The sequence below is a fragment of the Phalacrocorax carbo genome (assembly GCF_963921805.1).
Source record: "Phalacrocorax carbo chromosome W unlocalized genomic scaffold, bPhaCar2.1 SUPER_W_unloc_3, whole genome shotgun sequence".
Classification (NCBI taxonomy): Eukaryota; Metazoa; Chordata; class Aves; order Suliformes; family Phalacrocoracidae; genus Phalacrocorax; species Phalacrocorax carbo.
Window position 1 is genome coordinate 226,317 of NW_026990254.1, and position 24,487 is coordinate 250,803.

Sequence of the window (24,487 nt, forward strand, 5' to 3'; positions counted from 1 at the left end):
TCAATTCAAATTGGGCTTTTGCTTTTCTAACTGCGTCTCTGCACTCTCTGGCTATGCCCTTGTAGTTCTCGGCGGATAATCCTCCACTTCTCCATTTCTGGTGTGCTTCCCTTTTGGATTTGAGTAGACCCAGGAGGTCATGGTGGAGCCATAGGGGCCTCTTGCTCCGCTTACTTCCCTTTCCTTTGTAGGGGATAAATTGGCTTTGTGCTTCCCATAGAGAGTTCTTGAAGAATTCCCAGCTCTCACTAGCTCCTTTGTATTCCATGGAAGCTTCCCATCGAACCCCTCCCAACTGAGCCCTGAGTGAACTGAAGTTTGCTCTTCTAAAATCCAGAACCCTTGTCTTAGAGCTGACCTTCAGCACACTCAGCAGGATCCCAAACTCCACAATATTGTGGTCGCTGCAGCCAAGGCTATCACTAACCGAGATATTACAAAGCAGGCTTTCTCGGTTTGTGAATAGCAAGTCCAGCAGCACCTCCTTCCTGCTTGGCACATCTAACATTTGTATCAGGAAACAGTCCTCTATACATTCCAGGAATTTGGTGGATGACATGAGCTGCCGTATTGTTCTTCCAGGAGATGTCTGGGCAGTTGAAGTCACCCATCAGGACCAGGTTCTGTTGGCCAGAAGCTTGCTTTGGTGCCCCAAATATCGCTTTGATGGCTTTGTCACCGTGGTTAGGAGGTTGATAGCAGATGCCCACTGTGAGGTCCTGCTTGGAGACGACCCCTCTGACTTTAACCAAGAGGCATTCGATAGAGCAGTTGCAATCACCATAGTTGACTTCGATACGTTCAAGGTGTTCCTTGATGTAGAGTGCAACTCCTCCACCTCTTCTACCTTGCCTGTCTTTACGAAAGAGCTTGTAACCGTCCATTGCGATCCCCCAGTCGTTTGAGTTGTCCCACCATGTTTCAGTTGCTCCTATGACGTCATACCCTTCTGAGTGGGCACGGAGCTCCAGTTCCTCCTGTTTGTTACCTAGACTGCGTGCATTCGTGTACATACACTTGAGGTGTTTACTCTTTTGTTTCACCTCTTGGGAGACAGCTAAGGAACCTTTATCACCACACTGCTTGGCCTGACTTACTCCCCCGTTGGATGTGCTGGTGTGAGCGTTTTCTCCACGGATCCCACCCCCCAAATCCTTTAGTTTAAAGCCCGCCTCACCAAATTAGCCAGCCTACTGCTGAAGATTCCCTTACCCCTTTTAGACAGGTGGATTCCATCCCTCCCTAGCACGTTGTCGTCATTGAAGAACACCCCATTGTCATAAAAGCCAGACCCCTCACGGTGGCACCAGCCACGTAGCCAGGAGTTGATATACATTATGCTCCTGTTTCTGGCTGCTCCCTTCCCTCGAACTGGCAAAATGGAAGAGAAGATCACTTGGGTGCCAATGTTTTTCACTTGCTCCCCCAGGGCTTGAAAGTCTTCCTTGATTTTACCCAGGTTGCGGCTCTCGGTGTCGTTCATGCCCACATGAAATAGTAATAGCGGATAGTAGTCTGTTTTCCTGATGAGTTGTGGCACCCTCTCAGCGACGTCTCGGACCTTGGCTCCTGGGAGGCAGCATACCTCTCGTGACTCCCTGTCAGGTCGGCAGATGGGTGCCTCAGTACCCTTCAACTGAGAGTCACCCACCACGAGCACTCATCGTTTCTTTTTACGATGTCCACTGTGTGTTGCTGGTACAGTTTCTATCTCTGCCTCAGCTCCTCTAATACTGCGCAGCTTCTTAACCGTTTCCTGCAGTTCAGCCACCTGACGTAACAGGTAATCAACCTGTGCACACCTCGTGCAGGTACTTACCTTTTCATCAGGAGGGGTGTTTGGGCATTTGCCGCAACCCACTGCCTGTACTGACATGTCCTTTCTTACCAGACCCGCCTGGGTGGATGAGTCTGACATCTCGGGGGCTTTCGCTGAATGAACAGTGGTTTTAGCTCTGAGGCGAGTGCCCACCATTTTGCCCGAGGCCGAAGCACTTGCCTGAGCTGTGGACCTACAAGCGGGCTGTGGCGTCCCTCCTGCTCGCCCTGCCAGTGTGAACTGCTGCGCAAACTGCCACGCCACGCCCTTCTGACGCGCCACGCCCTGTTTGCCGCACTCCAGGTAGCTCGCTCTCCCTAGGGGTTGTTTAAATCTCCCGCCGTTGCTTCTGGCAACGCCCCACGCCGCGTCAGCTGCACGTCAGCCTCGCTCGCGAGAGCTGCCGGCTCCTGACGGGTCCCTCTGCTCACCCCCGGGCTTCTCGGGTACGAGGAACTGCTTTGCCTGCACCGATCTAGCGCTGAGCCACGGGACTCCCCCTTGCCGCCGCTGAGCTACTCGCCGACTGATGTCCTCTGGGACATCCTCCGTCCTTCAGTACTTCTCGAAGATTATGGAGAGTGGGCTCGCAATGACGTGGTGGATGGCGTCAGGGCCCATCAATTTGTAGGGGTCAAGCTTCTGTAGTAATTCATGTACTAACTCTTCCTTCACTGATGGTGGGTCGGTGTTTGGATCAACCGGCAATTTCGTTCCCAAAGCCTGGGCCCCAACAGTGTTGGTAAAGACAGAGGTGAAGAAGGTGTTGAGGACCTCTGCCTTTTCTGCATCATTGGTGATTGACTCTCCTTTTCCATTTAACAGTGGGCCTATGTTTTCCTTTTTTTTTTCTGGCATCAGAGGAGAAGAGGCATGAGAAACAGTGGACAAGGAGGTCAGTGGGTCCATATCATCAATTAGTAAGGAAGGAGGAGGAAGGGTTTGATCAGGAAGCCAGTCCTTCAGCAAAGAAACAGGAAGAAGTGGTGAGACAAATCAGACAAGAGGGAGAAACCACCCTGTCCCTGGCCTCAAAAGAACTTCAAGGCATGCGGAAAGATTACAGCTGCCAATCAGGTGAGTGGATTGCTGCCTGGCTGCTCCGATGCTAGGATAATGGGGCCAACAGTCAGCAACTGGACGGTAAGGAAGCCCAATGGCTGGGATCCCTTGCTAGAAACCGGGCAATTGAGAGAGGACTTGGAAAAGAAAGAGGCAGCAGTTTGCAGTCACATGATATGGAATATCCCTTTGGCCAGTTTGAATCTGCTCTCTTAGCTGTGCCCCCTCCCCTCCCGGCTTCTTGTGCACCCGGCAGAGCACGGGAAGCTAAAGAAGTCCTTGACTAGTATAAGCGCTACCTAGCAACAACTAAAACATCGGTGTGTTAGCAACATTATTTTCGCACTAAGTCCAAAGCACAGCACTATACCAGCTACAGTGAAGAAAAATTAACTCTATCCCAGCTAAAACCATGACAGTTTTTCAAAGTTCTTCCTCACTGTTAATTTCTTTTATGGTAATATTTATTAGGAAGATATGTGACAGAGCAGGTTTTGGGGATTATATCCATATTCCTTCCCTCCCCCTTCCCCCCAATACTGAAAATCAGGAAAAGAAAAAAAGATGAAACTCATAAAAATAGAGTTATCAGTTTACATCCTTACTAAATTAGACGCATTTTCCCATATTTTTTTTGGCCAGCTGCTGTTGGTACCTTTCCGATTATCCAGAAAAAAAGAAAACTGCAAAGCAGTACTTGCAAATATTTTCCTGAGTTGCTTCTTACAGCAGAGCTAACAGAGGCAGCCAACAGATGTAGCACTTTGCTCAGAAGGGGGCCAGAAACTGCAGAGAACAGCCTCCGTGTCCTGAGCAATGGTGTTAATGTGTCACAGGGCACCACCTCCAGCTATTGGAGCAACTACCTCTATAATGTCAGAGGCCTCAATCCAGACCAAACTTCCTAGGGAGGATGCAGGTCTCAGAGTACAGTGAGTGCCTGGGGTCTCTCACTGAGGCTGGGGCAGAGGGAGACAGTTTCCTTGCCTGCAGAAGGTGTGCAGTGGTACGGGATCTGTGTTGCCAAGGAGGTGCAGGAAGAGGTCAGCAGACTGTGTGGTATCAGAGGTGGTGAGAAAGAGATCAATGGGATCTTTTTCAAGACCCTGCAGCCTGAACCCTCAGCTCTATTGAAGGAGGATCAGGTGGTCTGTGCTTATTGGGTTAGGAAATGGCAAAGGCTGGAAGCTTGGGACTTCTGGCAACAGGAAGAAGGCGCCTGCTCCACCTGCATATCTCCAACTAAAGAACAGGTTCAGTACCCTCGCAGCAGATGAGGGTCTGGGAACTCTGTCCAATGAGGCATCTGAGCTAGCTAAGCCTGAGCCACGCAGCAGCACCAGAAGGAAGCGGCAAGTGATAATAGTGGGAGACTCCATGCTGTAGGGGATGGGGGCCCACATCTGACCTGCTGTGTTGGGAGGTTCACTGCTTGCTGGGGGTTGGATCCAGGATGCTGCGGAGATACTGCCAAGATTTGTCCGACCCTCGGACTATTCACGAATTGCGAATCTTCATGTGGGCACCAACGGTACTGCCAGAGGAGACCTGGAGCATATCAAGTGTGACTACATGCATCTGGTGGCGATGGTCAAGGGCATGGGGGCTCAGGTGGAGTCCTCCTTGACCTTTAATCTATGAATGATTCTTGATCTTTGACCAGTGTTTTTTTTTATTAAAGGATTATGATGTATGAGGATCAAAAATAAATAAAAATTAATAATTTTAAATAGGATAAAAGGGTTATGATGTTATGAGGATCATAATTTACAACATCCTGTTGTAAAAAAACCCCATCTTTACCAACAGGCCGGCCAACCTGGTGAGGAGAACTGTAAACTTGAAATGACAGGGGAGGGAGATGACGACCCATAATCAAGCGGGGGAGTGGTGGAATGGGTTGGCAAGCACAGGAAAAACTGAAGAGCGAGAGCTTGTAATCAGCAAAACAGGGCTGAAGGGGAGATGCTCTGTTGGACGCAATTCTTACAAGCAAGGAAGCTTTTCTTACAATTCTTACAAACTGTTTGGTGGTGTGAAAGGTTGGGGAGCAGGCTGGGCTGCATTGACCATGAGGTGGTGGAGTTGAGAATCCTGAGAGGAGGGAACAAGGCAAATGGCAGGATCACAACTCCAAACTTCAGGAGAGCAGACTTTGGCCTGTGCAGGGACCTGCTTGGAAGAATCGCATGAGAGACAGTCCTGGAGAGCAGAGGGGTTCTAGGAGACCTGCTTGATGTTCAAGGATCTTCTCCTCCAAGCTCAGGAATGGTCCATCATGACGAGCAGGAAATCAAGCAAAGGTGACAGGTCTGCATGGACGAACAAGGAGCTCCCGACTAAACTCAAACATGAAAAGGAAGCATACATGGGCTGGAAAAAGGAGCAAGTGACCCAGGAGGAATGCAGACACACTGTCCAAGTGTGCAGAGGTGGGGTTAGGAAAGCCAAAGCCCACCTGGAGTTGAAACTGGCGAGGGATGTGAAGGGCAACATTAAGGGTTTCTACAGGTACATCAGCAGCAAAATGAAGACCAGAGAAAATGTGGGCCTGCTGCTGAATGGGGCAGGGAACCTGATGACAAAGGACATGGGAAAGGCCGAGGTACCAAATGCCTTCTACACCTGAGTCTTTACTGGTAAGGATTGCCTTCAGGAATCCCAGGCCTCTGAGACTAGAGGCAAAGTCTGCAAGGAAGAATCCCCCCCAACATTTGAACAAATTGGAGATGCACAAGTCCATGGGACCTGATGGGATGCACCCATGAGTGCTGAGGGAGCTGGCTGATGTCATTGCGAGGCCACTCTCAATGATCTTTGAATGGTCATGGTGATCAGGGGAGGTTCCTGAGGACCGAAGAAAGTAAATGACACTCCAGTCTTCAAGAAGGGCAAGAAGGAGGATCTGGGGAACTACAGGCTGGTCAGCCTCACCTTGATCCCTGGGAAGATGATGGAGAAAATAATCCTGGAAGCCATTTCCAAAGAAGGTGCTTGGTAGGAATCAGCACGGATTTAAGAATGGGAAATCGCCTTAAGAAAGGCTGAGAGACTTGGTTTTGTTCAGTCTGGACAAGAGAAGACTGAGGGGGGATTTCATCAGTACCTATAAATATCTAAAGGGTGGGTGTCAGGACAGTGGGACTGGACTCTTTTCAGTGGTGCCCAATGACAGGACAAGGGGCAATGGGCACAAATTGAAACACAGGAAGTTCCAGCTAAACATGAGAAAAACCTTCTTTATTGTGAGGGTAACAGAGCAGTGGAACAGGCTGCCCAGAGAGGTTGTGGAGTCTCCTTCCCTGGAGACATTCAAAACCTGCCTGAACGCAGTCCTGTGCCCCCTGCTCTAGGTGTACCTGCTCAAGCAGGGGGGTTGGACGAGATGATCTCCAGAGGTCCCTTCCGACCCCTACCATTCTGTGATTCTGTGATTCTGTGAAATCATGCCTGACGAATATGATAAGCCTTCTACAATGAGGCACCTAGCTTGGTGGATGAGGGGAGAGCAGCAGGTGATGCTCCTTATCTTGACTTTAGCAAGGCTTTTGACACTGTCTCCCATAACATCCTCATAGACAAGATGACAAAGTACAGGTTAGACAAGTGGACAGTGAGGTGGACTGAAAACCGACTGAACTGCCAGGCCCAGACAGTTGTGATCAGAAGTGTAAAGCGTAGCTGAAGGCCGGCCTCTAGTGGTGTCCCCCCCGGGGTCGATCCTCGGGCCAATACTGTTTAACAACTTCACTAATGACCTGGACAATGTGACAGAGTGCACCCTCAGCAAGTTTGCAGATGATACAGAATTGGGAGGCACGGTTGACAGACCAGATGGCTGTTGTGCCATTCAGAGGGACCTCGACAGTCTGGAGAAATGGGCAGGCGGGAACCTCATGCAGCCCAACAAAGGGAAATGCCAAGTCCTGCCCCTGGGGATGAATAACATGATGCACCAGTACAAGCTAGGGGCTGACTGGCTGGAAAGCAGCTTTGCAGAGAAGGACATGGGGGTCTGCCCCGGTTTCAGCTGGAAGAGAGTTAAATTCCTTCGTAGTAGCTAGTATGGGGCTATGTTTTGGATTTTTGCTGGAAACAGCGGTGATAACGTGGAGATGTTTTTGGTTGTTGCTAAGTAGCGCTTACACTGGTCAAGGACTTTTTCAGCTCCCCGTGCTCTGCCGGGTGCACAAGAAGCTGGGAGGGGACACAGCCAGGACAGCTGACCCAAAACTGACCAACGGGATATTCCATACCATATGACGTCATGCTCAGTATATAAAGCTGGGGAAGAAGGAGGAAGGGGGGGACGTTTGGAGTGATGGCGTTTGTCTTCCCAAGTAACCGTTACGCGTGATGGAGCCCTGCTTTCCTGGGGATGTCTGAACACCTGCCTGCCGATGGGAAGTGGTGAATGAATGCCTTGGTTTGTTTTGCTTCCGTGCGCAGCTTTTGCTTTACCTTTCAAACTGTCTTTAGCTCAACCGATGAGTTGCCTCACTTTTACTCTTCCGATTCTCTCCCCCGTCCCACCAGGGGGCAGTGAGCGAGCGGCTGCGTGGTGCTTGGTTGCTGACTGGGGCTAAACCACGACAGGTGGCTGAACGTGAGCCAGTAACGTGCCCTCGCAGCAAAGGAGGCCAATGGTATCCTGAGCTGCATTAGGAACAGTGTTGACAGGAGGTTGAGGGAGGTGAGCCTTTCTCTCTACTCGGCACTGGTGAGGCCACACCTGGAGTCCTGTGTTCAGTTCTGGGCTCCCTGGGACAAGAAAGACATGGACATACTGTAGCAAGTTCAGCAAAGAGCCACTGCAGTGATGAAGGGATCAGAGCATCTCTCATAGGAGGAGATGCTGAGAGAGCTGGGATTGTTTAGCCTGGAAAAGAAAAGGCTCAGTATTTAGACATCAATGTGTCTAAATACCCGATAGGAGGGTGTGTTGAAGATGGAGCCAAACTCTTCTCAGTGGCCCCCAGTGACAGGACAAGAGGGAATGGGCACAAATTGAAACATGGGAAATTCCATTTAAAATTAAGAAAGATCTTTTTTACTCTAAGGGTGGTCAAACACAGGACCAGGTTGCCCAGAGAGGTTGTGGAGTCTCCATTCTTGCAGACAGTAAAAACCTGACTGGACAATGTCCTGAGAAACTTGCTCTGGATGAACCTGCTTTGAGCGGGAGTTGGGAGGGGGTTTGGACTAGACAGTCTCCAGAGATCCCTTTCAACCTCAACTACTCAACTATTCTATGGTTCTGTGATTACACTTGAAGTCACCATGGGAGAAGGTGTCATTTACAGTATCAAAAATAGCCTTGCTAGCTACAAGGCTAGCTGAGGCTCTATGTCTTAAAATATTAATCTGACACTATACAGTGATTATTGTTTGGTCCACGGAAAGGATATAAAGCTTAGTATTGACAAGGAATATACTGGACTGTAAATAGGAAATTTCTTTTTAATATTTAACAGAACATACGAAACATGCAATAAATGTTTTAGGAAGGGATTTAAACTACAGGTACCACTTCCAGGAGGATCAACCTGAACTTTGCAACTGATAAGATGTTAAACCGGGGGGATCCCAGATACCACGCTGGAACTGATAGAAATGATAGAACTACACAAACTGATGAAGGGACTTGCAGGGGGAAGGGGAAGCAGGGAGAAACAAAGAGGGGGGGATAGACAGAAAGGGGGATAAAACGGGCCAGTCATGGGTAAAACGGGGCTGGTCAGTACGCTTCTCTGGCTGAGCCCTGTGCCTGATCACTGCAGTCTGGCCTACTTCCTTATATTTTCTTTCAAAATCGTTTCTTAACTATCGCTCTGCTTAATCTCACTCTCTGTCCCCTGTGTATGTATGCTGCAAGGAACAGGTGCCAGATGCTGGTGAGACCTCTCTGTGTGTGTGTGAGTGAAATTTGGTGCCCAGCTACTGGAGTCAGACTGGGGGGTGTCTGGACAGCTTGTCCAGAAAGATGCTGTTGAGGGACAGTATCAAAAGCCTTACTGAAATCCAGAAAGACTACATCCACTAGGCGGGTGACCCTATCATGGAAGGATATTGAATTAGTTAGACAGGACTTTCCCTTTGTGAACCCATGTTGACTGTGCCTGATGATTGCGTTGTTCTTTAAATGCCTTTCAGTAGTACCCAGTATGATCTTCTCCATAATTTTTCCAGGAACTGAGGTTAGACTAACAGGTCTGTACCTTCCTGGGTCTTCCCTCATGCCCTTCTTGTAAATTGGAATAACATTGGCTACCTTCCTGTCAGCAGGGACCTCCCCAGACTCCCAAGACCTTTGGTAGATGATCAAGAGGGGTCCTGCCATAACATCCGCTAGCTCCTTCAGTACTCTGGGATGAATCCCATCAGGCCCCATGGACTTGTGAACGTTCAGCGGATACAACTGGTCCTTTACAATTTCAGTGTCCACAAGTGGAAAGTCACTGTTCCCGCACTCGTGGTCCTCCGGCTCAGGGGACCGGGCAGCCCAAGGTCTATCAGTATTATTAAAGATGGAGGCAAAAAAAGCATTGAATGACTCCGTTTCTACTTCATCCCTATTAGTCAGGTGACCATCTTCAACAAGTATTGGTCCAATGTTTTCCTTAGACCTCCTCTTGCTATTAACGTACTTAAAAAAGCCTTTCTTGTTGTCTGACACAACACCAGCCAGTTTCAACTCTAGTTGAGCTTTGGCCTTTCATGTCTTCTCCCTGCATATACAAACCACAGCTCTTCCTGCGAAGCCTGACCTTGCTTCCAGAGATCATACTATTTCTTCTTTCCCTTGAGCTCCTTGAGGAGTTCCCCGCTCAGCCAAGCTTCTGCCCCGCTTGCTTGACTTTTGGCACAATGGGATTGCCTGCTCCTGTGCTTCTAAAAGGTGGTTCTTAAAGACTGACCAGCACTCGTGGACTCCTAAGCCCTCAAAAGCAGATTCCCAGGGTACTCTGCTAAGTAGCTCCCTGAATAGCTTCAAGTTGTCTCTCTTGAAGTCCAGGGTAGCAGCTCTGCTGTCCTTTTTTCTCATTACACTGGAAGTTTTAAACTCAAGCATTTCATGACCACTGTGGCCAAGACAGCCACCTACCATCACATCTCCCACGAGTCCTTCTCTATTCACAAACAACAAGCCTAGGAGGGCATCTTTCTTAGTTGGCTCACAGAGTATTTGTGACAAGAAGTTATCTCCCACAAACTTCAGGAATTTCCAAGACCTGCTCGTCACAGCAGTATGGTATTCCCAGTTGATGCCTGGGAAGTTGGAATCTCCCATAAGGACAAGGGCTACCGATCCAGAGATACCTCCTAATTGCCTATAGAATAACTCATTGGTGCTATCATCCTGGCTGGGCGATCGGTAGTAGACACCCCCTACAACATCTCCTTTGTTTGCCACCCCCCTAATCCCCACCCAGAGACTCTCCACCACATCACCGCTAATTGTAAGGGCTGTACAATCAAACCTCTCCCTTACATATAGTGTGACACCTTCACTTCGCCTGCCCTGCCTATGCCTCCTGAACAGCCTGTAGCCCTCCATCCCAGCACTCCAGTCGTGGGACTCATTCCACCAAGTCTCACTAATACCAATGCTATCATAGTTCTGGGAGCTAACCAACACTTCCAGTTCATCCTGTTTGTTTCTCATACTGTGTGCGTTGGTGTACAAGCATTTCAGATATGCTCCTGAGCTCTAAATCTAAATCTACCCTCTTTCAGTTTAAAACTGTTGCCCCTTCTCCTGACACTACAGGCCCTGGTAAAAAGTCTCTCTCTGCCCCCTTTATATATTGAAAGGCTGCAATAAGGTCTCCCCGAAGCCTTCTCTTCTCCAGGCTGAACAACCCCAACTGTCTCCACCTTTCCTCATAGGAGAGGTGTCCCAGCCCTCTGATCACTCTTGCGACCCTCCTCTGGACCCACACTAACAGAACTGGATGTCCTAGAGCTGGATGCAGTACTCCAGGTGGGGTCTCACCAGAGCAGAGTAGAGGGGGAGAATTGACCTGATAGCCACACTTCCTTTTAGGCAGCCCAGAATGCGATTAGCTTTCTAGGCTGCAAGCGCACATTGCCGGCTCATGTCCAGTTTTTCATCCACCAGTATCCCCAAGTCCTTCTCTGCAGGGCTGCTCTCAGTACATTCATCCCCCAGTCTGTATTGATATCGGGGGTTGCCCTGACCCAGGTGCAGGACCTTGGACTTGGCCTTGTTGAACCTCATGAGGTTCACATGGGCCCGCTCCTCAAGCCTCTCAAGGTCACTCTGGATGGCATCCCGTCCCTCAGGCGTGTCAACTGCACCACTCAGCTTGGTGTTGTCTGCAAACTTGCCGAGGGTGCACTCGATCCCACTGTCTGTGTCACTGATGAAGACATTAAACGGTACTGGTCCCAGTACAGACCCCTGAGGGACACCGCTTGTCACTGGTTTCCACTTGGACACTGAGCCACTGACTGTAACTCTTTGGACGTGGCCATCCAGTCAGTTCCTTATCCATCTCACAGTTGATCCATCAAACCCATATCTCTCCAATTTAGTGGCCAGGATGTTGTGGGGGACTGTATCAAAGGCTTTACAGACGTCCAGGTAGGTGACATCCGTAGCTCTTCCCTTGTCTACCGATGCGGTCACTCCATCGTAGAAGGCCACTAGATTAGTCACCCACGATTTGCCCTTGCTGAAGCCATGTTGGCTGTCTCTAATCACCTCCCTGTCACCCTCTTCCAGGAGGATCTGCTCCATGATCTTGCTGGGCACGGTGGTGAAACCAACTGGTATGTAGTTTCCAGGGTCCTCCTTTTTACCCTTTTTAAAAATGGGTGCAATGTTTTCCTTTTTCCAGTCACTGGGGACGTAGCCTGACTGCCATGACCTCTCAAATATAATGGAGAATGGCTTGGCAACTTAATCAGCCAGTTCCCTCAGGACCCTGGCATGCATCTCATCGGGTCCCATGGACTTGTTTATGCTCAGGTTCCTCAGGTGGGCTAGACCCTGATCTTCTCCTACGATGGGAGGAGCTTCTTTCGCCCAGTCCCTGCCCTGAGGTTCAGGGGCTTGAGAGATGTGGGAAGGGAGATTGCCAGTGTCAGGGTGATTGAAGTCCCCCCAGGAGGATCAGAGCCTGCAAGCATGATGCTTCCTGTAGTTGGAGTAAAAATGCTTCATCAACATCCTCCCCTTGATCAGGTGGCCTGTAGTAAACACCAGCCACAAGGTTTCCTTTGTTGGCTTTTCCCTTATTTTTACCCATAAGCTCTCAACCATTTCATCACTGTTTTTCAGAGACAGCTCTGTGTAGTCAATACGTCTTTTTACATAGAGGGCAACTCCCCCACCTCTCCTTCCTTGCCTGTGCTTTCTGAAGAGTTTATAGCCATCGATTGCAGCGCTCCAGTCGTGCAATTCGTCCCACCAAGTTTCAGTGATAGCAATGAAATCGTAGCTTTCCAGGTGCACAGTGGCTTCCATCTTTTCCTGTTTGTTACCCGTGCTGCGTGCATTGCTATAGAGGCACTTTAGTGGGCCTATTGACTGTGTCACCTTTTTAGAGGAACACAGCCTAATTCCTTTGAGGCGTTTCACAGGTGTTTCCCTGTTGGTTCCTAATATTTCTTTTATAATTTCTTTTAATATTATATATATATGATTAAAATTTCTGTTTAATATTTAACACAACTTACAAAACATGCAATAAATGTTTTAGGAAGGAATTTAACCTTCCTGGAAGCCAATTTAAAATAATTTATTACCAGAAGTAGCCATAAAAAAAATGCCATGCTTGAGCAATGATGAATACTATAAAATCAACTTTGAAAAGAAATCTCTATTCCTGATAACGGTCAGTTGGCCATAATACTAGAATCAATTGATGAGTCCTTCATACTGGAAATAGAACAGAAAGTATAGTAGACTGGAATAATAAACAAGGCTTAAAATGTTTGACAATGTTATGTTGGTTTAATAGGTACCAAAACTGATAATTTTTAGCAGCCACTGATAATACATAAATGTTTAATTATCCAAAAATGAAATTACAAAGCATATACATTTTGATTTTTTTAACAACTAGAACTTTTATATATAAAACTTAAACTAAAGCCTACTGAAGTCAGCGGAATGACTGTCCGACATTAATGGACTCAGGCTGAGGGCCATAGTGCATTCACAGCTGTCAGGTAGACTAGAGCCAGTATGTAAAGGAACCCTTTTTTATCTTAAAATTAATAAAAACTTAGAATTTGTAGTGACAAAAGCATATGCCATAGGGAAATATATTCTGAAAACCTCTGGAGACTTTCCTAAATCCGGTGAAATATCCACTCTCCTTTTCTTTAAATACAGTGCTTACATCAACTCCAGTACACCTTCCTACTCAACAGAATTAAAGAAAGATGACACACACTACATTCACATCCTTCCAAATCATTCCCAAAAGTTTCACGAGGCACAAAAAAATCACCACATAAACCAAACCAAACCAAAACACAGTCTTATGAGATGTTATCCGTGTTTAACTTACTAGGAATAGGTCTAAGGACATCAGGAATGAGAATCTCCACCAAAGCCTGGTACATCACATGGTCACAATTACCCATCCATTTCAGAATAGACTCATTTTTGCACAGAGTGATCAGTTTTCCTTTTGGAAGTCGACTTTCTATTTCACTCAGATTGCTGGCGTGAATAAATGTAACAAACGAAAATGCATTTATATACAGGTAAGAATAGTGCAATGGACTTTGAAATTTATTATTTAATAAAAACTTTATAAATGTATCTATCTGTTACATCCAATTGAAACTCTAACTTCTTCATATGAAACTGGATAAAAATGGCCTCCAAAGTTCTGCTCCAGCCCATAAATTATGCAGAGGTCCTTGCAATTTAAATGAACTGGACCGTATATTGTGAAAAGATACTTCAACTAACAACAGCCTGTATGTCAAATAGCTGACAACACAAATTGAACCTGAAAAACTACTGATATCAGAAAAAGTTCTTAGCCTATATGTAAAACTAAGACTTTCTTTGATTTGACTTCTGCTGTTATATTATGATGGTGAACAGTAAGCAAGAAGAGACATTTACTGACCTCAGATCAATAATAGCTGTGTCGTCAGCTGGAGCAGAGGGAGAATAGCGCCAGAAAGTTTGCCACAATTTTTCTATCAGGCTAAACTGAAGATTCACAACAACATCCACTATTGCCTAAAAAAAATATAAAACAAGTGCAGATAGTATTCTACCTCATCCCCTCCCCCCCCCCCGCCCTAACTCCTCCCAGGGGCATAGCTCCCCCCGGTCATTTTGCAGAAAAAATAGTAAAATTAATGTTTATAAATAAACATATAATGTCCTTTTTAATAACTTTTTAGCAACAAATTTTCCAGTTGTCCATACTAGTGTGGACAGAGACTCAGATCAGGCCAAGTGCAAATGCAAGGAAGCCTCCAGAAAAGAGCCTAAGTGCATATACCAGGTGAATTCACCTAAACAGAACTTTTAACGCTATTACAAACACGAAGGAAACCAGCTATTTCATGAATTTTTTTACTTCATTACACGTTTTAAAGCACCTTCAGCAATAACTTTAAAACACGTTATTCAATATGAAATGTGGCCTTAAGTTCTTAAACAACCTGCTTCTTCAAAACTTGAAGAAAAAAGTGAGTTTGTTTTTAACATAAACATTAGAAATAACAATTTAATCTGATTTCAACTCCTATAAACAAAAGCAAAACTCTGTGTATATATTATCTAAAGTTCAGTTTATCTAAAATTCTCAAAACCTACACATGATTACATTCCAGTATTGGTATTCTATTACATGTTTTTTCCTTTCCCTGTAAAGAGGGAAATTCCAGCGAAGTCGTTTTGCAGATGTCCTTTCCGATGGAATAAGCAAAATATTTGAGGAGCACATCAGGTACAAGTAGGCTGGCTGTAATGTGTTTTGTGTCAGTCATCCTATTGTACTGATTCTCACTAGAAGACATGAATTTTCAAAGAATGATGATTTATGTGAAATGCCTCTTTTCTCTTACCTCACAGTGCTCTCGGTAAAGACTTTGCAGTGATTTTATGTCCTCAAGGGTAGTACCATCTGGCAGAGAAGATATTTCAACTTCTCCAAACTCTGGAAGTACTCGAGATGCATCTGTTTCCATAACAGAAGAAAGCTATTGTGAATGGTGTCAACTACAGGTCGATTAGAAAACATTTAAGGATGGTGTAAAGAAATAAAGTCTTGAAGATCATAATGCCCAAAGAGGAATGTCTTTCATATTTAATATATTTTAAAGTTGCAATGCAGTTGTGAACAAACCAGCTAGCTTTATTTTTAAGCAAAAGGAGATGTTAAATTATTCTTGACAGATAGCAGATAAAAATGATTGCACATACGTATTGTACCTGTATATAAAAACAGGTAAGACACATTTTCAGAATATGACAGGATGAAGCAGAATATTCATGTCAGTATATAAGAGATTAATATAATTTAATAGGGTTTTTTTTGATCAACTGAATAGGGGTTTTTTTGCATTGTCATGCATGTTACAGTTTAGTAGACTCAGCAGCATATATTTATTTGAAATTTACGAGACTTTCAACTGTAGCCAATACGTGCTTTTACTATTTCTCATAAACGTTTCCAAGAGATACACTGTTATGGGGGGAAAAAAATACACTGTCAACTGGGGGTGGGGGGGTGGGGGGCAGTGGAAGGGAAAATTCAAAAACATACGAACTATAGCCTAAGGTTTCCAATGATTTCAGTAACAGCAAGGTTGGGCCAAAGGATGTAGTGCTTCAAAATCCCAATAGATGAACTCAAAACTAAGCGTACAATTATTTCAGTAACACATTTAATAAGCTTTTTTACGTTAGCAAATTACTAAATTGCCATTTGCTTCCACAACTGAGAAATCAATATGCTTAGCTACATCAATGAATGCACAAAATGCACATTTTTAAACACAAACCTTGGGTTTCTGGTTTTAACTATTTGGTTCTTTCCATTTATAATGTTGCAGGACAAACTCAATACACCTTCTTGTCAATGGTCAACACAACTGCAGTGCAAAAATATAATTCCAATTTATGTGCATATTCAAAAAAATTGGGAAGCCAGTGGAAATTAATGAGCTTTTAGGCAAGATTTTCAGCATGCATTTTTGTATAAAATGCTTCATCACAATTGCATTGCAATATATTTTGATCTACCATGCAAGTAGATTTTGTACATTTTTTCTTTTATATCTGCATTATGCATATTAAATATTTCAGAAGTCTTACAATAGAGAACATATAGCTTCTATGAGTATCTTTTTGTTCTGTTATCAGTGAGAATTTTAAACAGGGCACCATAGCTAACTATTGTATTTGTATGACTTGATGTTCATGGCAATAATGGGGTTTATTTTGTTTATACAACAGTATAACACATCTTTTCATACCTAAAAACTGTTGATGATGTTGACTTTGGGCAATTATGGTTTGTTCAGCAGATGTGCCTGTCTGTTGACCACTTCCTGTGAAACCATCTGCAACTCCATCCACTTTCTGCACAGGCTTGCACCTACAAAATTATCAAATACAAAATTATTCTTTATGTTCACTTTTTTGTAAGTGCAATATCACACTTTGTTTTGCCTGATTTCTCAGTCTCAATATACGGTTTTGCTAGTTCACACACAAGAAAAAAGTAACATCAGAATAATTGTAGTAAGGAAAGGTAGAGCATTGGCAATGCGTTATAAAATTCGTAAAGCTGATAGCACAGCACAACTACCAGTTTCTTGTGGAATTTAGTTTAAAAACTATACCACTAAGACCTAAAGCTCATTTACACTAAACAGAAATACTATCTTTCCTTTTCCAAAGGACTTGCCTTCCCAGGAATCAAGTAGCTCAAAAATAAGGTTTAATCACCTTAAGAAGGGCCATGTATCCGTTTGGAGACAAAGGAATTTAAATAATTTTAAAATGTAACAAACTTCTCATGAGCTCAGAAGGTCTGAGAAGGCTACTTAGACTTAAACTAAGTAGCTGAACCAGGGGAGGTTCAGACCTGGTACTGGGAAGCATTTCTTTACAGAAACAGTGGTCAAACACTGGAACAGGCTTCCTAGAGAGGTAGTCTCTAGGACTGTCAGTGTTTAAGAGGCATTTGGACAATGCCTTTAATAATATGCTTTAACTTTCAGTCAGCCCTGAATTGTTCAGGCAGTTGGACTGGATGAACATTGTAGGTCCCTTCCAACTGAAAATTTCTATTCTATTCTATTCTATTCTATTCTATTCTATTCCAAACTCTTCACCAGTCAAGTCACAAAAGCTTTTATAAAGGATAAAAAGGGCAAAGATACAAATAGGAATCCTGGTTTGGATGGTCAGATGTTAAGACCATCACACTGACAGGCTGAAGATTCTGCCTGCCATCTCCAACGCAACTGAAAATTAATTCTGCCCCAGCTCTTAGTGATAAGAACTTGGAAGCTTGGTCCTTCTGAAGTAGTCTTGTAGCCAGAAGAAAACTAGAGAAACCTTGGTGCAGAATGCAATGCATGTGAACTGTCACCCAAGTCTGAAATTGCACTGTGCAGATTGTAAAGCTTTGTATTAACTTTAGAAATGTCAACGAATTCCACTCTGAAAACGGTCCTCTTAAGAAGCAGTTGGGTCAGCTGTGAGCATGTTCGCATTTTGATCTTATTAAACTGATAATAGGAATGCTCTATGTAACTACTTAGATTTTAGTTTATGAGAAAGCTCCCATAAGAAACAAGCATCCAAGATTCTGGTCATTCCAGACATATTTAACTATACAATAACATCGGACGTGGAATATACAAGAAGTATACTATTCCAGAGAAGGCCTCTTGGCCTGATTAACATAAAGTATGATAACTTCAAGAATGTTAATACTTGGGAAAAAAAAAATCCCTTCTGTCATCATCTTAATCTCTAGGACTTTTATATGAAGTTTGGTTATTGTAAAGGCCCAGGATAAAATCCCAGGCCTGCTGAAATCAACAGCACAACTGTAATCAACTTTAAGAAGATTAATCTCTAGTATCACGGTAGCATTGAACTCTTACAGAAAGACTTCTCATCACTTGATAGATCTATTTGCAATCCAAAAACCTCATTTTGTAAGAATTTTTACCTTTGTTCTCATTATACTTTATCATTAAAAGTACCCAGCTGAAGATCAATTTCTATAAATATTTGCAAATCAAAATCAGCATGTTCACATAGTTCCACTAGTTTCTACAAAATGTATTATTTCACAAACATTTCAGCTCTTGGAATAGAAACCAAAGTGCCTTGCATGCATAAAAGTAACAGTCCTCTGAGTTTCTGGGGTTTAGGGAGAACTTCAGCAACAAAAAAAAGCTAACTTAATCTGCTGGTGCTAGGAGTCAGGATTGTCCTACCACTTGACCCAATGTGCTTTATGTAAAAAATGTTGGGGAAAAGTCTTAATTCTGGCATTATTACAGGTGACATTATAGGAGTCAGTTTCAACAGCATCAGAAAATAACTTGCAAAATGCAACTGAGGAATGAAAAAAAGAAAAGATTCTTTTTCAGGTGTTTCAAATGAAACTTGAGCAGGGTTGTTAAAAATTTTAGATTTACTGTCTTTTACGGACAGGAGAAGGTGATGTTTTTGCAGTTCAGGCAATGAGAGGCTTCCAGAATTCCTGGCAAAATCCTCTGTTTATACCCAGGTTACTCTTTGTGTTTTCAATTACAGACAGGGGAAAATGTTACTACGACTGATCTGTACAACTACTTAAATGGAAGAATTTGGCTTTTCTAAAATTATCTGACCTTTTTTCCTATTTCAACTTTGATTTTTCCAATTCTTTTTTTAATTAACTGCTAAGAGAAGAGGCACTGAAAAAAAATAACCAACCTTTCATAAATATAACAGCTTTCAAAAGAGGCTTAGCTTTACTCAAGAAGAAAAGAACTTTAATTTTATATAGCTAAATGTAAGCACAATAAAAGTTTGGAGAGTCTTTAGATAACAACAAACATTCTAAAGTTTTCATAGAATCATAGAATGTCCTGAGTTGGAAGTGACCCACAAAGATCATGAAGTCCAACTCCTGTCCCTGCACAGGACAAGCTATGGAAAATAGCTTTGAAAAGCTATGGAAAACCAGCAGAACTAGACCACTGAAATATGAACATGAAGTTAGTCAATTCAAAAATCGATGCAAAATGATGTGCTTTTCTCATTATTAACATAATTTACAGTAGACCTTCATTCCCATAGTCCAATCCTACACATTGCAATTAAACGGAAACTTTCCACTCACTCCTCAGAAAAGTTTAAGAAATTTTGACTAAAATTTGAAAACAGCAAAGTTTCAATAGTCATCAATAAGATAAAGCAGAAATAGGAAGAATGGGAGTACATGCCAAATCTCCCGTCTGGTATTAAATGGACACAAAAGTAAGCAAATCAGTAAGAAAAAAGTAGAAAGCATTAAAAAAGAAAGAAGTCAAAATGGATTGACTAAGTCACAAGAGAAAGAAAAAAACCCCTAAGTTTTTCTACAAATTTTGTTGCTTCCTTGTAGTTGCCATGCTGACAATATTCAAATATTTACTGAGAGTCTCAATATTTAGTATTACCTCAAATATCCAATTCATGCACTTACATAATTTATTGGTAGTCTCTGTTTTCATTAAAAAGAAAGGCTTACACTGTTCTGGCTTGTTGAAAAATAAACTCTAAGGGCTTTAGAAACAGAAGACAAACTAAGCTCTAATAACGTGTTAGGGGTTTTTCTTTCACTTTTATTCACCACAATATTTGGTTTTGATATTACCTTATTTTATTCTTAATCATCTTTTCTTGTGAGATCCGTTGCTATTAAGAGTCACACCTGCATTTGACCCAGAACTGATAGATAATTTCAGGGGACTACAGGCTGATCAGCCTCACTTCGGTCCTGCGAAAGTGATGGAGCAGCTAATCCTGGGAACCGTTTCCAAACACATGAAGGATTAGAAGGTGATTGGGAGTAGTCAGCACGGATTGGTCACGGGGAAGTGTCATGGTTTTGGCTGGGATAGAGCTAACTTTCTTTATAATAGCTAGTATGGGGGTATGTTTTGGGTTTGTGCTAAAAACAGCGTTGATAATGTGGAGATGTTTTAGTTGTTGCCAAGTAGTGCTTACACTAGTCAAGGACTTTTCCAGCCTCCCATGCTCTGCCAGGTGCACAAGAAGCCGGGAGGGGAGGGGGCACAGCCACGACAGCTGTTCCAAACCGGCCAAAGGGCTATTGCGTATCATATGACATCATGCCCAGTGTATTAACTGTGGGGAGTTGGCCGGGGGAAGCAGCGATTGTGGCTTGGGGTTCTGGCAGGGCGTCAGTCGGTATGTGGTGAGCAGTTGCATCACTTGTTTTTTTTTTTCCCCTGGGTTTCATTTCTCTCTCTGTTGTTATTTTCTTTTTCATTATATCATCATCATCATTGCCATTATTATTATCATAATCACCATTATTATTATTATCAAAGTCATTATTATTGTCATTACCATTATAACTATTACCCTTTTATTTTAATTATTAAACTGTTCTTATCTTAACCCACGAGTTTTCTTACTTTTGCTCTTCCGATTCAACACTATCCAGTACCCCCAAGGGGTAGAGAAGGCCCCTAAATCTAAAAAGACAAAGAAAAAGAAAACAACGAGCACTGAGACTGCGCCAACTCCGGCAACAGGCGCTGTGGCCACTTCAAACCCCCACGACAGAAAAAAGGACTGTCGTGGTTTAGCCCCAGTAAGCAACTAAGCACCACACAGCCGCTCGCTCACTCCGATACTCCAAAGAAAATGGAATTTTTTGAATTTTCTGTGAAGCCATAACAATGAACTATGCGAGCTTGGCAAAACAGAATTTGACGGCCAGAGACAGGATCTAAGGGATAAGGAAGCACTTGTTTTACGACTATATCCTTGAGGGGAGCTGAGAGACTGATCAAAGCAAACATCCTGCCTCAGAATATGCTGAGGATGGGGTGATGAAGTGTATAGTCAAGGAGAACAGCTAATTGGGATATTGATAAGAACTAAAACAAAGTGCCCTTTAGGTGGGCTACCCTCATTATAATACCAAAAATCACACCCATAGGCCAGAACACACCCTACTCAAATAAGCCCCTTACTCTCTGAGCATGCATGGTAAATTAAAAGGGAGCTGTACCTTTAAGTTGAAGCAAGAAAGAAATTAACCAATTATTAGCTGAGGCACGTGAATATTAGCTGTGACTGAAACATTTAACTGTATAAATACCTTGTAGTTTCTTGGTGCGGGGTGCTAGCTTTGTGGAGTTACCACCTAGCACCAATCTGTGCGCAAAAATTGATTAAATAAAATCCCTCCGCTCTGTGTGTAGCTTGGCATTTTGCACACCGGGCGAACAAACGTGCTTTTTGGGATAACACTCCCACCCCAGTGGGATGGGGGAGAGAATCGGAAGAGCAAAAGTAAGAAAACTTGTGGGTCGAGATAAGAACAGTTTAATAATTAAAATGAAATAGTAATAGTAATAATGGTAATAATAATGATTATGATAATAATAATAATGATGCTGATAATGATGATAATGTAATGAAAAGGAAAATAACAAGAAAGAGAGAGAAATGAAACCCAGGGAGAAAAAAATCAAGTGATGCAACTGCTCACCACCCACCAACCAACGGCACCAGTCCCCGAGCTGCGATCGCTGATCACTGTCAGAGCCAGTTCCTGCTGGCTCCAAGGCAGACCCACCGCTGGCCAAAACTGAGACAGTGACATTCGTCACCTCTGTGATAACATGTTTAAGAAAGGGTAAAAAAACCTGCTGCGCAACAGCAGCTGGGAGAGGAGTGAGAATATGTGAGAGAAGCAACTATGCAGACACCAAGGTCAGTGAAGAAGGAGGGGGAGGAGGTGCTTCAGGCACCAGAGCACAGATTCCCCTGCAGCCCATGGTGAAGAACAGGGTGACACTGGTTGCACCCTTGCAGCCCATGGAGATCCATGGTGGAGCAGATAACCACACTGCAGCCCGTGAGGAACCCACACCAGAGCAGGTGGATATGCCCTGAAGGAAGCTGCAGCCCATGGAGAGCCCATGCTGGCAGGAACTGTGGCCTGTGGAGAGGAGCCCACACAGGAGCAGGTTTTCTAGCAAGACCTGTGACCTTGTGGAGGACCCACATTGGAGCAGTCTGTTCCTGAAGGACTGCACCCCATGGAAAGGACACACGCTGGAGCAGCTCGTGAAGAACTGCAGCCCGTGGGAAGGACCCACATTGGAGAAGTTTGTGAAGGACTGCCTCCCGTGGGTGGGACCCCACAATGGAGCTGGGGAAGAGCGTGAGGAGGAAGGAGAGGCAGAGACAACGCATAATGAACTGACCACAACCCTCATTCCCCGTCCCCCTGCGTTGCTCACGGGGAAGAGGTAGAAGAGCTGGGAATGAAGTTGAGCCTGGGAAGAAGCGAGGATTGGGAGGAAGGCTTTTTTTTTAAAAAAAAAATTGTTCTTATTTCTCATTTTCAACTCTGTTTGATTGGCAATACATTAAATTAATTTCCCCAAGTCAAGTCTGTTTTCCCTGTGACAGTAATTGCTGCATGATCTCCCTGCCCTTATCTTGACCCAGAAGCATTTTGTCGTCTTTTTTTCCCCTGTTCTGCTGAGTGGCTTTGCGGGCACTTGGCAGCCAGCCAAGGTCAACCCACCACAATGGTCAGGCCCAGAGGGTGGTCATCAGTGGCAAAACGTCTAGTGACTAGCAGTGTACCCCAGGGGTCAATACTGGGTCCAGTCCTGTTTAACATCTTCATTAATGAGCTGGGTGATGGGGCAGAGTATACACTCAGCAACTTTGCAGACAGCGCCAAAAATGGGAGGAACATCTGATACTCCAGAGGGCTGTGCTGCTTCCGGAAAAGGACCTGGGGGTCCTCGCAGACATCAAGTTGAACATGAGCCAGCAGTGTGCCCTTGCTGCAAAGAAGTCCAATGGTATCCTGGGCTGCATTAGGCAAAGCATTGCTATCAGCTGGAAAGACATGATCCCTTCCCTCTACTCAGCACTGGTGAGGCCACACCTGGGGTCCTGTGTCCAGTTCTGGGCTCCCCAGTACAAGAGAGACATGGACATATTGGGGAGAGTCCAGCGAAGGGTAGTGAAGATGATTAAGGGAGCGGAGCGTCTCTTCTGTGAGGAAAGGCTGAGAGAGCTGGGACTGTTTAGCCTGGAGAAGAGAAGGCTCAGGGGGAATCTCATGAATGTATATGAATACCTGAAGGGAAGGCGCAACAGAAGATGGAGCCAGGATCTTTTCAGTGGTGCCCAGTGAAAGCAGAAGAGGCAATGAGCACAAACTGAAACACAGGAGGTTCTGTCCTGAACGTCAGGAAACACTTTTTCACTGTGAGGGTGACTGAGCACTGGAGCAAGTTGCCCAGGGAGGTGGTGGAGTTTCCCTCCTTGGAGATGTTTAAAAGCCATCTGGACCCGGTCCTGGGCAACTGGCTCTAGGTGGTCCTGATTGAGCAGGGGGGGTTGGACAAGGAGACCTCCAGAGGTCCCTTCCAACCTCAACCATTCTGTGATTTTGTGATTCTGTGAATTCAGTTATTTAAACATCCTGGCATTTCCTTCCCGTAAACCATCTAGCAGCAGTATGTCAAAGGCAAACCAGCCTCCCATTTGGAAGTCTGAGCCATACAGCAGCTCCAGTTGAAAGGCAGGTCTGTTACCTATATAGGTGAGGCAAGTCCCTACCTGTGCATTTCTTCTCTTCTATTCCAGTACAAAGGTGCTTTAAATCTCTTGATCTGTGTCTGTTGTGTCCAAGCTACTTTCTCAGCTGGGAGATGGGACTGTTGGCAACAGTCATCTGTAGTTCACATTTACTTTTTTTTTTATTTTGTATTGGAACAGAGAAGTAGCACTCCCATAGCTCATGTTGACCACAACTGGGACTCAGCAGCTAGCAGCACCACCTTTGAATTAGCTCAACAATTATTGCTACTCAACTGAAACTCATGCCTGAAATCTCAGACCCTGAATTCAGGCTCATGTCAAACACCAAACACAAGCATGCCTCTAGCAGATGTCTTTGGATATATTCGTGTTTGTGGTGGGTTAGCCTTGGCTAACAGTGAACCTCCCATCAACCACTCACAACCCCTGTCCTAGTGGGTCAGGTGGAGAAAGTAGGAAGGACAGGAGCAAGAAAGCTCATGGGTCAAGATAATGACAGGAGATTGCTTTTTACTATTATACGTTTTATTAACTAATTACTGTTGTGGTCAAAATAGACTCAACTTGGGTAAAATTAAGTTAGTTTATTGCCAATGAAAATAAAAATGTAATTACTAATTCGAGTAGCAGGACACAAAAAGACTAATATTGAAACAAGCTCCCTCCTTTCCCAGGCTCAGCTTCATGCTTTCGTTCCAGACTCCTCTTCTCCCCACCTTGTTATTGCTACATACAGTCCCTTCAGTGAGTCAATGAGCAGCTCAAGGAGGCGGGTGGGA

The 24,487-nt window shown here is 44.4% G+C and overlaps 1 protein-coding gene across 1 annotated transcript in view; it reads right to left on the reverse strand.

The window, feature by feature from the left end:
• Positions 1-24,487, reverse strand: part of LOC135310853 (transcription factor RFX3-like) — a 66,266-nt gene that overhangs the window by 7,536 nt on the left and 34,243 nt on the right. The window contains exons 3-6 of the mRNA XM_064439910.1: positions 16,364-16,485; positions 14,951-15,063; positions 13,999-14,114; positions 13,426-13,580 (exon numbers count right to left, since the gene is read on the reverse strand). Of these exons, the coding sequence (XP_064295980.1) occupies positions 13,426-13,580; positions 13,999-14,114; positions 14,951-15,063; positions 16,364-16,485 (506 nt within the window). The remainder of the gene's footprint in view (positions 1-13,425; positions 13,581-13,998; positions 14,115-14,950; positions 15,064-16,363; positions 16,486-24,487) is intronic.